General features: G+C 38.2%; 2 protein-coding genes across 2 annotated transcripts in view; one reads left to right on the top strand and one right to left on the bottom strand.

Moving 5' to 3' along the window:
* Positions 1-3875, top strand: part of PDCD5 (programmed cell death 5) — a 5086-nt gene extending 1211 nt beyond the window's left edge. The window contains exons 2-6 of the mRNA XM_009881418.1: positions 949-989; positions 2179-2240; positions 2710-2801; positions 3040-3111; positions 3488-3875. Of these exons, the coding sequence (XP_009879720.1) occupies positions 949-989; positions 2179-2240; positions 2710-2801; positions 3040-3111; positions 3488-3535 (315 nt within the window). The 3' untranslated portion in view covers positions 3536-3875. The remainder of the gene's footprint in view (positions 1-948; positions 990-2178; positions 2241-2709; positions 2802-3039; positions 3112-3487) is intronic.
* Positions 3876-7465: 3590 nt separating this feature from the next.
* The window catches only part of ANKRD27 (ankyrin repeat domain 27 (VPS9 domain)), a 36310-nt gene continuing 31224 nt past the window's right edge, over positions 7466-12551 (bottom strand). The window contains exons 25-28 of the mRNA XM_009881390.1: positions 11780-11888; positions 10313-10394; positions 9686-9758; positions 7466-7919 (exon numbers count right to left, since the gene is read on the bottom strand). Of these exons, the coding sequence (XP_009879692.1) occupies positions 7644-7919; positions 9686-9758; positions 10313-10394; positions 11780-11888 (540 nt within the window). The 3' untranslated portion in view covers positions 7466-7643. The remainder of the gene's footprint in view (positions 7920-9685; positions 9759-10312; positions 10395-11779; positions 11889-12551) is intronic.

Here is a 12551-nt window from a genome sequence, read left to right as displayed (position 1 = left end):
GCCTGTCCCTCCGCCCGGGCCTCTCTCGGGCGTGTGTGGCGACCGCCGCTCGGGAACGCAGGAGGGGGAACGACGAGGAGGAGGGGGCGCGCCTTGAGGAGGCCTCTCCGTGAATAAAGGCTTTGCGGGGGGGAGGGCGGGGAGCGGCCCAGCCGTGCCCGCTGCTTTGGCTGAAAACGTCGCCGACTGCGGCCTCGGTGACGGGCGGGGGGCCCGCCGCCCGCCCTGTCAGGCTCAGCGTATCAGCGTGTCTCCCCTTTTTCCGTGCCGCTCACGGTCTCACAGATTCCCACCGTCAGTCATTCCAGGGGTCTCTGCTTCCAGAGATGAAGTTCATCAGTCTGTGCTGTTGTTCCTGTGAAGGCAGGAACTGTGATCAGCCTCGTGTCCTCCCTATGTGCGGTTTCCCGTTCTGCTTTCACACTTTGAAATGTTATTTATAAATTTGAGGATCAGATTCAACATAAAGTTCAGTTTTTTCCTCTTTAAGTATTACTTGCTCCTGAATAGTCATCTCAGATGCCTATATTGGTCCCAAAATACCATGCTAGGATTGTATTTGCTTCTGTACTGATAAATACGAAGTGTTAAATTGAGTTTCATTTGTCCTTAGCCTACTTGAATGGGTTTAAAATGCTTTTGTCTGTTTTCTGGGCTTTGGGAAAGTTAATTGTCCTAGGCCTGACGGGAAGGCCTTTCCATGTCCAAACCTACAGCAATCTCTGGAGAGATCCAGTAGCACTCATCACCACACCAGTTTGCATTACTGCTTTGTGAGGAAAGCATAGTATGGCTTATTTATTTGCTAGGGCAGCAGATTCTTATTTTCAGGATCTCGTCCCTAGTCAGGCAGGTTTAGCTTACATTGATTCTGCTGGAACGCTTAAACTTGCTATCCGATGGGGAATGTTTTTGGATGATCATATTTATTTTGATCTCATTCTTTAGGATCCTTCCGGTGATCCATCGCAACAGGAAGCAAAACAGAGGTATAAATGAGAACTACTGGCTTTTGGTCTTACATCTAATTGTTTTGAACCATTTGCTTTTTATATTTTTATGAGTATTCAATTTCTTTGGAATACTCACCTGATTTTTTTGTTGTTGTTGGAAAAACCATTAACAAAGAAGCTAAAATGTCAAAGAGTTAATGCAAGCATAGCTAAAATCTGATTGATCCAAGCATGACTCCCAAGCCATGACTATGTTGGATGATCTACAACGGGCAGTCTGAACCCTGACTGGGGCTGGAGGGTGTGGAGGAAAACAGCAGTAGCAGCTCATTTTCACTTTGGGACTCGGCTGAGGGCAATAATCTCATGACCTTTAGTGATATAATAGGATGTTTTGGGGAAGCATCATCACTCCCACTGTCATCTGCTTCTGGAACTCAGAAACCTTGGCTTTTCAGGGTTGGTCATAAGAAAATTCTGAACGCTGGCAGAGCTCTTCCCAAACTAGAGTTTTGTCTGAGCGATGAGTTTGGGTTTGGCTCTGTTAGTGCAATGGGAACGTGCGTTCCTAGTCAGTTTGATTTTTCTGGGACATCTGTTGCTGTTAAAAATACAAAACAAAACGATTCATGTCAGAGCTTCGTGCGGAAACAGCATTTAGTATTTGCACCAAGTAGAAAATTGAAAACAAGCGTTTAAAGAGCTAGGCTTTGCACACAGTCAGAGTTTGTATTAACTGAAGTGCATAAACTAAAATGCCAGTTTTGCAAATACTTAGTCAAATGCTGTAAGTATATGAAGACTTATTGAAAAATTCTAAATAAATAATGAGGTTTGTTCTGTATTGCAATTGCATGGACTATTCCTTATGCCTGCTCTACCATACACTTGCCTTTGGTGAAATTCCACATGGAACTGAATGCGTAATCTTTACAGTGGGTAGCATGGCTTTTAAGATGTATTACTAAACAGTAATAAGGTGTAAGCAGTAAACTCCATCCTGATTTCTTGGGTTTCTTTGTTGTCAGCTGTGTAACTTTGTCAACGTACATAGAGCTACTCATGACAGAAAATGCTATAAGAGAAATTGTGTAAATGTAAGGTTTGAAGTGACCTCAAGAAGTCACTCACATGAATCAAAGTCTTCTACAGTTTGCTGGTTTGTGCATATTATTTTAGGTATTTGAAATCCCATTTTTAATGTGGGGCTTATTTTTCATTACAGGGAAGCAGAGATAAGAAATACTATTTTAGCTCAAGTTCTTGATCAAGCAGCTCGTGCAAGATGTAAGTATCCAAGTAACTTTCTAATAAAAAAATTCTCATCTAGTGCACTCCAGTGCTGCTCAAATCAAGCACGTATGTGCTTGTGTAGAGACCAGACTAGAAAAATACTGTTGTTGATTGGAAGATAAAACTATTACAGCTTTTCAGTTGGTGGTGTCAGTGATTGGAGGAGAGGGGTTAACTGACATCTGAATGACGTTAGTTAATCAAAATATATTTTTTTTAATTAATAGTAGGAATTGTAGTGAGTCAAAATTGGTTAATCTAATTAAGACCAAATACTTAAAAGTAAGAAATATGACTATTTTGTATCTTTATTTTACATACATGAAAATGCCTTTTTCAATTTATTTCATGACCCTGGCATAAAGACAACAGTTTCATAGGGACATTTGTCACTTTTTAGTTACTAGTGAAGGTATCTGAGTATGGTTTAAAACAAAATGAACAGAGCCTGTTTTTGTTGCAGTAAGCAATTTAGCACTTGTGAAACCAGACAAAGCAAAGGCAGTAGAGAATTATCTTATACAGATGGCAAGATTTGGACAGCTAGCTGGAAAGGTGAGTTACGTTTTCCTAATTCTTTGTCGCATATATTCATTTTCAAACCTAATTCACTCTAATAAAAATGGATGTTTTTAATGTCAGTTAAATAATCAAAAAAGGCAATTGAGAGCTTCTAAATAGTATTATATAATTCCATCAAACACGTTTTATAAGAAGGGAAAATGTGATTCCGTTTTTTGATACTATGCATCTCGCTGAATGTGTTTATGCAGCTTTTCTTTTGCATTCCTAGGTATCAGAACAGGGTTTGATAGAAATACTTGAAAAAGTGAGTCAGCAGACAGAAAAGAAAACAACAGTAAAGGTAAGCTCAGTTTCCTAAATGTAAATTTAATTTGTTATTAAACAGAGCAGAAAAATTGCACGTATCAGACCATTTCAGTTCAGGGTAGAACTTAACTTTGTATTTAACACCTCGTTAACCTGCCCTGGTAAATGCTGGGATTAATCATAGCAGTCCTTATCGATAGTAAAATTTGCAGATGCTGTCACTGGGATATTAGTGTTCTGCTGTGAGCAAGACTACCCTGTGTCTGCCCTATACCATTAGGGGGGGGGTGATGGGGTGAACACGCGGCTCCCGTGTAATGTATTCATTGTCAAGTGCATGGAGTTTGAAAGGCTTGCTGTGTTTAATTTACTGTGACCCTTCTGTATTCATGTCATGTATTTCATTGTAGTTCAACAGAAGGAAAGTATTGGATTCTGATGAAGAGGATGATTATTAATACTACTGTAAGACTGGCTGCCAAACAAAAGGCCTGGAAAAAGGCAACACACTGTCATCAGTCAGAACGCAAGATCTGAAAATGTTTACGCTTCTTTACTTTTTTTTAATATATAAAAAGGCAAACAAATGAACTTGTAAAATAAATCTGAGAAGGGGATTTTATAACTTAAATTTTTGTAGTATAAGAGGCTGAGCAGTGGGATTCCCCCTGCTTCATTAGCATGAACATTTTGTTGCCCCTTACTCGGTGTGTAAGCTATGCTTTCAGTAACTGCACACACTTAACTTGCTGCTATTGGAGATACCGTAACAGGAGGAGGAGTTAAGTGTAAAGCTGGCAACAGCCACTCTCTCCAGGAGTTTAAAGACTTAACTCCAGGCTGTAAATCACAGAAGTGTTAGGAACCAGATTTCTTGGGTGCCTGAAGGAAGCCTGTCCAGCAGCTCACTGGCTCTCAAGTCCTTACTGGAAATTTTTAAAATAAAGGGAAAGTATCAAAGTAGTGTTTGGATCAGAGGACTTCATGTCAGGCGGTCTGTGTAAAGCAACTGTAACCAGCATACAATTGAACTCTTCCCCTATGAAATAATCAACCTATCTCAAAACAAGCAAGTTAACTGTGTAATACAGCACTGTTCAAACACTTGGTATCGTATGTTCTTAAAACTACCTCCATTTTTATCAAATGGCTGGAGTGTTTCTTACCTTGAAAAAAAGACCATTTTCCTAAACTTTTCTGCAACTCCTGCATGCATAAAGTAAAACTGAACTTGTGCTATACATTTATTCAAAAGTATGGTTATGGAAATTAGTAGGATAAATACTGTAACATGCTGATAAACACTCTACCATCACAAAACCCTTTTCTGACATAACTTAACAGGAACGAGTATGATCCCAACTGCAGTGTTTTTTGGAACAGAATAAAATTGTTTAAAGTGAGCACTAGTGGGTGTTTTTCATCTTGTGTGAATGTGGTTAAAAAGTATTTAAACAGTTCTGATTTTTGTTTCATTTGGACTAGACTGGGCATTTTGCTTGTCCACGTCTGTAATTAGAATTCCTTAACTTTAGTAATATTGTGGGTGTGTACTAAATTTCTTTAAACTAATGACCCTTTACCAGCATGAAGAGTTTCAAGCCAAGGTGTGGTGATAGGTAGTTTAAAAATTTTCCCGTTCGGGCTACAGATACATCCTAAGCATCCATGCTTCATATTCCCATTCCTAAGTTTATGATACTCTACTTAGAACAACATAAGCTTTATTGCCTTGCTGTTCCAGAATCTCGGCTGTCAAAATGTGCAGTAATGCTTTGAATTTAGTTTACCTTACAACCTTTTGGAGATTAGACTGGAGAGTACAGTAACATGCTTTGCAGACAAATCGCAAGTGTCAGAAAGGTGACTTCAGCCTATTCGCACTACGGGTTGCTAAGAGAAGCTTCCAGTTCTCTTCAAATCCTATTCCAGTTTAGCCTATCTTTGAATATTAAGGTATTTTTTAATGACAAGCTTGCTTAAGCATGTTGAAGGAAACTCACAGATTATTTAATTTGCCTAAATAGTTTGTTAGTTGTAATCTTGCTTTCATTTAGATTCTAGTGGAACTGTCTGGCATTTAAGTGCTGGGTTTTTTTATATACATACACTATGCATCCAAAACTCCTGGAAATAAGCTTTATCCTAGGCTGAACGCTGAATAAAACTGAAGCGTGGCTTGGTCACTTAAATAGCCTCAGGTTCACAAAGACAACTGTTCTGTAACAGAATAGAAAACTCAGGTTAATTCTAATAAATTTGTACTTTTTCTATAAAACTCTAAAGACTATAAAACTCCAAACTTTTCTATAAAACTCCAAAGCTATTCAACCACACTATGCTTATTATTAAGGATTAAGAAAAAAGACTTGATGCTGAACTTGGTGTCATTGTCCTAACTCCTGTTCACTAGTTACAGCAGTATATTCTGTACTTGCACTCTGCAGCGTAGTATCACTGGTATTAAAAAGCTAATAAACTGATTTTTGTCATCCATTTTGCCAAGAAGTCTTAAGATAAGAATCATATAGTTAGAATGTGTAGTATAATAAAACACAAGCAAAATTTTCAGTATGTAGTTTGGAAATTGGATCTGTGAAAGTTTACTTGTGTCTTAAACTTTCTAAGTAATACGTAGGTTATTTTTGCTACAAGTAAGGATAAGTGACTTGCTCCAGGGTCATCTTCACAGTGTCAAAAGAAAAAAACCTAGTTCATATCTCTTTCCTCTTGGTCTTTTGGCTTGTAATAGCTGAACATCCATCCTACCTCTTTTTTTTTTTTTTTTAATGGAAATATAGAGCTAGAGAAGGAAGTTATGGGAAAATACTCAGTTTCACTAATGACTCTATATCGTACACCTCTATGCCTTAAATCCAAAACCACGTAAGCTAATAATAGTAAACGAGTGTAGGAGGGAAGAAGGTGAAATGAAAGTTAATTCCAACAGATCCCTCAATTTGCACATAGACACCAGGTGGAATCTTCAAACGTCTACAAAAATAAAAGCAAGGAAATCTGCATAAAAGACTCCATGCTTTTAAAAAAACACTCGAAGAAAACAACATTTTCAAGAGTTATTTTACTAGTTTTTTCTTTCCATCATTTGGCACAAATCCAAGGCACATTAGAAAATCAGATGAACTCATAAATTATTAGAAAAATAAACACACGACCCTCATCTCTAAATGTCCCTATGTGCACTTCCTGCACATTTTACCTCTTAGATTAAAAAGTTATTTGAAAAAATCACACCACCAGTATGTCTTCCAGCTTTGTACTTTGCCAAGCAGTTTACTAATACCACAGTTAAAAGAAACAGAATTATTCATACAAATAGTTCATGAAATAAAGTGCAAGCTGGATGTCATGAGCCCAGAATAAAAAATACTGCACTTCGAAACCTGGCTTGTGCTATTCACACATTCTCCTACCGTAACCAAAACAGAAACTGAAGTCCAAATCTAATCAGCCATCTCATAGTTACTTGTGAGCTTTCAGTTCTTCAGTGATCACCTCTAGGAATGAGGTAGTATTTGGCCTATTCCAACGAATCCTTACCGATGTGAGAAGTACCTTTCATAACTGGAATTCCACCTTTCTCAAGAGCAGTCCGGAGCACGTTCCTAAGCAGCAGTTTTGTCTGCAGATGTTGCCCGGGTTCAGAATCATGAATATTTGTGTGTTTTTGCATGACTTGCTTTAGAGGAAGGACAAAAAAAAACCAAAACAACTCAAAACAATTTTGTGTGTCCTCATACATGCTTGCTTCTGCATATTTTTTTTTTATTAGGCTGTGAACAGTGAGTCCAAAGTTTAGCTTTGTCAAGGGCTCTCTTTTTCTCACTTTTTCCCACTATCTTGGCTCCTTCATAAGAACCTAATCTTGCAGATCCAATGCAGGGGACCATTGCAAAGACATCAGCAAGGATTACATCCCTTCACATTAATAGCATGTATAAATTTCTAATGTGGCATCATAGATGTTATAGACAATTGTTTTCCCAGCTACTGAAATATACAGAAATATATACTGTAACGGTTTGTAACATTACAATAAAAATAGAGACATTTCAATTACCTCTGGCAATAAATACCTTGTTATCCAATATATCTTTATATATATAAATATATATATATTTATATATACTTATACCAATGTAGTGATAAAAACTGAAAATGCAAAAATTATTCAAAGACTTTTAAAAACAAAGCGGGTATCTGAAAAATACAATACAGGGTTTGGGTTGGGTTGGTTTACTGTTACATATAATTTTTTAGTAAGTGCTAAGTAGAATAGGAAAGTAATTTTGCTGTCTACATCTCGGCACATCCCTGTTTGTTGAGATCAGTAATAACCTGGCTGCATAGTTTCCTCCAACATAAACAGAGGATTCAGTCTTCAAAAGTGCTAGGAACATTCTGTTTTTGCTGAAGAGTCATCCTTGTATGCTGTTTGAGGGCAGGCTGGCAAGCATCACTGAATTCTTCCATACACAGTGAAGGGTTCTTGACATTAACACCACCTAGTTCCTCAGCTTTTGACATCAAATTCACACTTCCTTGTCACTGTTTTGAAAGCAAGTCATCACAGCAGTCTCTTGATTGTGAAATACTTGGATTTCTAGGGCTGGATAAACTATTATTGCTGACATTCTCTTCTGAAAGCGGCACGTTAACAGTGTGTCTTCGGTGCATTAATTTACTCCTGTGAGGAACTTCTATCGTGTCACCACGTTTCACAAACTCACCACTGCATCCTGTGTCGATAATCTTAACTTTGCTCTGGTCCAGCGTTTCAACAGATTTCAACTTGGTTTTATCAAAGCTTTTAATAGCTAACTGTGAGGACAGAAAAATGGCACATTAAAAGCATTGTCTACTTTCTTCATTACAAAGAAGTAGGATGAATATAGTGTTTCCTGAATATAATTATCACAATAATTTCATGGTATTCTTTATACTGAGAACACAGCCAAGGATTAAAAATAGCGTACTTTGTAGGACAGTAATTCTATTTGGTCTACAAATGAGAAAACAAGAAGAGGTCAACCTGTCCCGGGCAACACACACAAATCAGTACCAGAACTGAAAAGATAACGAAGGCATTCGCATTCCAAAACTTATTTTCACTGCACTGTCCCAACATCATCCTAAGTCTTCTAAACACCTTTTGTAATGCAAGGCTCGGGGTACTTGAACAGCCATCTCTTTCACCATTAAGAAATGCGTAAGCAGTAATACAGACAGCTCAACCAGGCACTGCTGAAGGCAAAGGCAAAAACTCCCCGCTTCCAGACCTCATCTGTCAGGGAAGAGACACCCACCCTTCCCACACCCCTTAAAGAGTCTTTTTGGTCATTCCAGCTATTCTCTTCCATTTCTGTATCTACCCCTGATTGTTCCTTTTCAGAGTGGGTGGATGTCCTTGATTACTGGCCCCTCTGCAAATGTTAACATAACTAAGAGAAAGAAGAGAATCCAAACATGCTCGTGACAGATCTTCGAAGGTAAGAACTAAAGGCAGAAACTAATTATGATACCCTTTTATCCTTCAATGGCAACAATCTTGAAAAAGCTTCAGATGGAGATTATACATGTTTAAACCTGCTAACAATTTAGAGCTGTATGACTTGTAAATTCACAAAGCCATGACAGTCGCACATGGTTAAAGTGCTATATATCATGGTCACATACTAGTTTTTTGACACCTGCTGTACTTGCCTGACATACTGCCTTCAGCAATCTATTATAAAATCTAAATCCTATGTTATATAGCATTGATTTGGCATTCTCATGGCGCTTTGCAAATGTTAAATCTCATCAGGGCTCTATGAAATTGAACAGTATTCCATTTTCTGGATGGAGATGAGGGTCAGAATCTGCAATTCCAAGGCTATGTCAATCTAATAATGGGCAGCTACTGAACTAACCTGGTAGAAAACTGTTTTCTTTTGAATAGGTTAGTTTTTCTCTTGATCTTCTATGCTGGAACAGCTCAGCAGAAGGTCCAATGAGAGTGAAAGGCAGTGTAAAGGAGGAAGAGGGAGCACATACATGCTCTGGTTGGAGGGCAGCATCCACCAGTCAGGTTGGTGTAGGGTGCCATGGGACCCCCAACTACAGACTAATTGATGACGTGCATTTCTGTCACAACTGAAAGTGCAACACACAGTTTGCTATCACCCTTGCAAACAATCTCCTACAAGCAGACTTATCATACAAACCCCGATTTTAATCCACGGAAAACTTTTTCTCTTGTAAACAGCATCTCTGCTTGGCTACATCTCTGATACACTGTGGAGTTTACCAAGCCTTGGTATAACCTAGATTTTGCTAGACATGACAAAGAAAACAAGACAGAGATGAAGCCTGCAATAAGAGGCTTAAGAGGTTTAAAAGTAAGAATAAGATGTTTAACAGGCGTTAGAGAACCACCACTGAAGTTTGAACAACGATGAAACGATGTTTAGCAAACAGGTCAGAACTTTTGGAATTCACCCACCACAACTAGTAATAAACTCTCCTGTTATATGAATCTATGTTAATAGCAGACAAACAGATTTGCCATTACTGTGCAAATAATTCAAGCAAGTATTTCCACTTACCTGATGCAATAACTGATAGTCAAAATTAGGGACACTTTTATCTCTTGTTATTGTCCTCCGTAGATGTTTTGCTCTAAAAAATATTTCAAAGAAAGTAAATTTAACCCCCTAAATCTTTCCACAAAAGCCTCGATGACATAAAATCCACAAGGTGGCACTATCTCAACGCAGGCAGGCTACGATCTGCCACCACCTTCGCAAAATGACAGCCTACTTGTACTTCCTGTATTTTACCACAGAATATACATTAACGTGTAAAAAGATCACAGGCAAAACCCAACCATCGAGTGAGGCACTAAGGTAACATTGTTAAAGCAGTCTGGCTCTGGAATTCTTAATTTATGGTGCACCAATTATTAGTGCAAAACCAATTTTAAATACGTTTGCAAGCACTCCGTCGCCAACCCACTTTTCTCTCCTGTTGCTCACCACCAATGCGTGTTGTGCCTCCAACATCTGTGCGGTGATATGAACATGCATGCCTTGGAGGAGCTACATCTACTGTCAAACTAGTCGTGTGTGATGTGTAACAATGCCTGACCCACTTTGGGGCTTTATTAACAGTTGTATTTCTTGTTCGCTTAAGGGAAACAATAAACATACTTCTGAGGAAGCTTCTATGCTTACTTGTTAAATCTGTTAATTGATTGGACCAGTTGAAGTTGTCTGCTTATGGGATCATCAGCTTTCTCACATGGCTTAGAATTCACTACGGATTGAAAAGAACAGGGAGCTAAGATTACAACTGAGTCACACAAGAATTAAAAAAAACAAGTTCTGAATGAAAAGTGGTATCTACTGACATTAGACTTAAAATTTTACAGTAAAAGTACAATAGTAATAACTTGAATCAAAGTCACAATTTATATTTGGAAATTTTAAAACATTTTAAGTCACAGGAGTAAGCACTCTTCATTAGATTAGCATGACTGGCCAAGCTTCTGAAGAGACCATGTAATTCTGGACTTTGAGGCCCTTAATTCCAATTTTTACAAACCTGAATTAACACACAGACGCTATACCATCTCTTCATTAATATTACTTATGTCTCCTCTTGCTCTTTTAGAACTACTCTCATAATATTTGGAAGAACTGTATCAATCTTGGGTATCAGCATACTGTGATTAATTTTGGTTTTGTATTAACAAAACATTCACAATCTTTCCTAGGGAAGCAGGCAAGAGTTATTTTGAAAAGCTTAACTAAAACTCATGGATGCTGAAATGGGTACTCCAGCTCCCCATCTTCCCTAATTCCTGCTCGTGCAACCTCACCATCTCCTTTCCACAGTTCGGGTGGCAGCAGGTCCTTTGCTATGCAGAGTTGTCGAGCTCAGCACAAAACTTGTTACACCCTTTGCCCCAGGTTAACAAACCATATCAGCTTGAAAATTCATCTGAAAAACTTCTGAGCCAGCATAAGGGAAGCAGTGGATAAGCAAGCCGCGAAGCTGAGGGCGAGAGGGCAGAGGTGAGGACGGAGGGTGAGTAACACCGCCTCTTTGCAGTGGCAGTAAGCCACTGCATCAGCTCGGCCGTGCTGGCAAACCACACCAAGTGTCTCAACGTACTTGCTTAGACTGTACTATGTGCTGCCGTTTGCTGAAAGTCACTCTTTTGCAAACCGTGCTTAACGGTTTAGGCAGTCACCTTTGTAGCTCTTATTTCCGTCCCATAATATGAGAGACAGTAACTAATGGAAGAGTCACTCCCTAACCTATTTTAGGGCAACATAAATGACAGCTAGAGGTGACTGAAATTAATCTGGTCTACTTTGCACTGAAATAGACCATTGTTACATGGTTAGTTACATCATCTCAAAGGTGGCATGTTTTTTTAACTTTAAAGGCTTTTGTACGTAAAATTCACACCCTTCCCCAAAAAAAGTGAAAACTGAGTTTGCAGCAATGTCATTAATATAATAAAAAGTCTGCTGCATTTAGTTATGGTATTTTAGGTGTTACCTGTAATAGATATGCAAAGCAGCTGACTGCTCTTTAATTATATGTAGATCAATTACGTAAAACATTGGACATAGTCGCACATGAATTCCTAAATCTCTTTTTATACATACCAGTGGAAATATGACATGTACCTTTTTTTCTTATCTTGATAGTAGCATGCTGCTCACACTCCTTTTCTTTCTCTGCTGATGTAGGTACATAGCTTGGTGCTGTTTCCAGCAACTTAATGATATTTGAATTCTTAATTTTAAAAGTTTCCATTTTCATCATTATTAAAGAAAAAGAAAAACATCAGTACAATTTAGGATTCTAGTCTATGCAGAGTGTGTTAATTAATTGCTGTCAAAATGAATGTAACGCACACAAAAATACCTCATTATACATACAAACTTTAAATTGTATCGTTTTGAGTAAGGACAAAATCAGTGTTCCACAAGTTGCACTGTACCAGAATGATGAGTTTGTAGTCCTGACCGATTATTTTAAACCGTCTTATTTATGGTTAAGCTAATTCCAGTTTAAATGGTAATACTCATACTAAAATTGATCCAGAACAGAATTTTGTGGTCATTATGCTACATGTCAGAGGCTATTTAAGCACATAGAGATAGGGACCATGCATTAAATCATTTAAAGAGTGAAATAATTCTTTACAGTTTAATATTACACATGATGTTGTTGCTATTAATAAAGGGGAAGGTTGGAGTTATTGATGACAAGCTAAAAGGTATCAAAAGGCATGAAGGGCAAACAGATAGTGGGTGGAACAAGGAAGATTGCCAGCAGTAAAACTGCTCAGTGAAAGGTGTTCATTTTCCCACATTCAGTATTTCTTCTGCTCTCTCTGCCATGACTAGCACAGATTTTAATGTTATTTTCATTCACGTATGTTCTTCCACTCTT

This window comes from Charadrius vociferus, unplaced genomic scaffold, assembly GCF_000708025.1.
Source record: "Charadrius vociferus isolate BGI_N301 unplaced genomic scaffold, ASM70802v2 scaffold553, whole genome shotgun sequence".
Taxonomy (NCBI): domain Eukaryota; kingdom Metazoa; phylum Chordata; class Aves; order Charadriiformes; family Charadriidae; genus Charadrius; species Charadrius vociferus.
The sequence above is the reverse complement of the archived record's forward strand: the minus strand, read 5'-3'. Positions and strand labels throughout refer to the sequence as shown.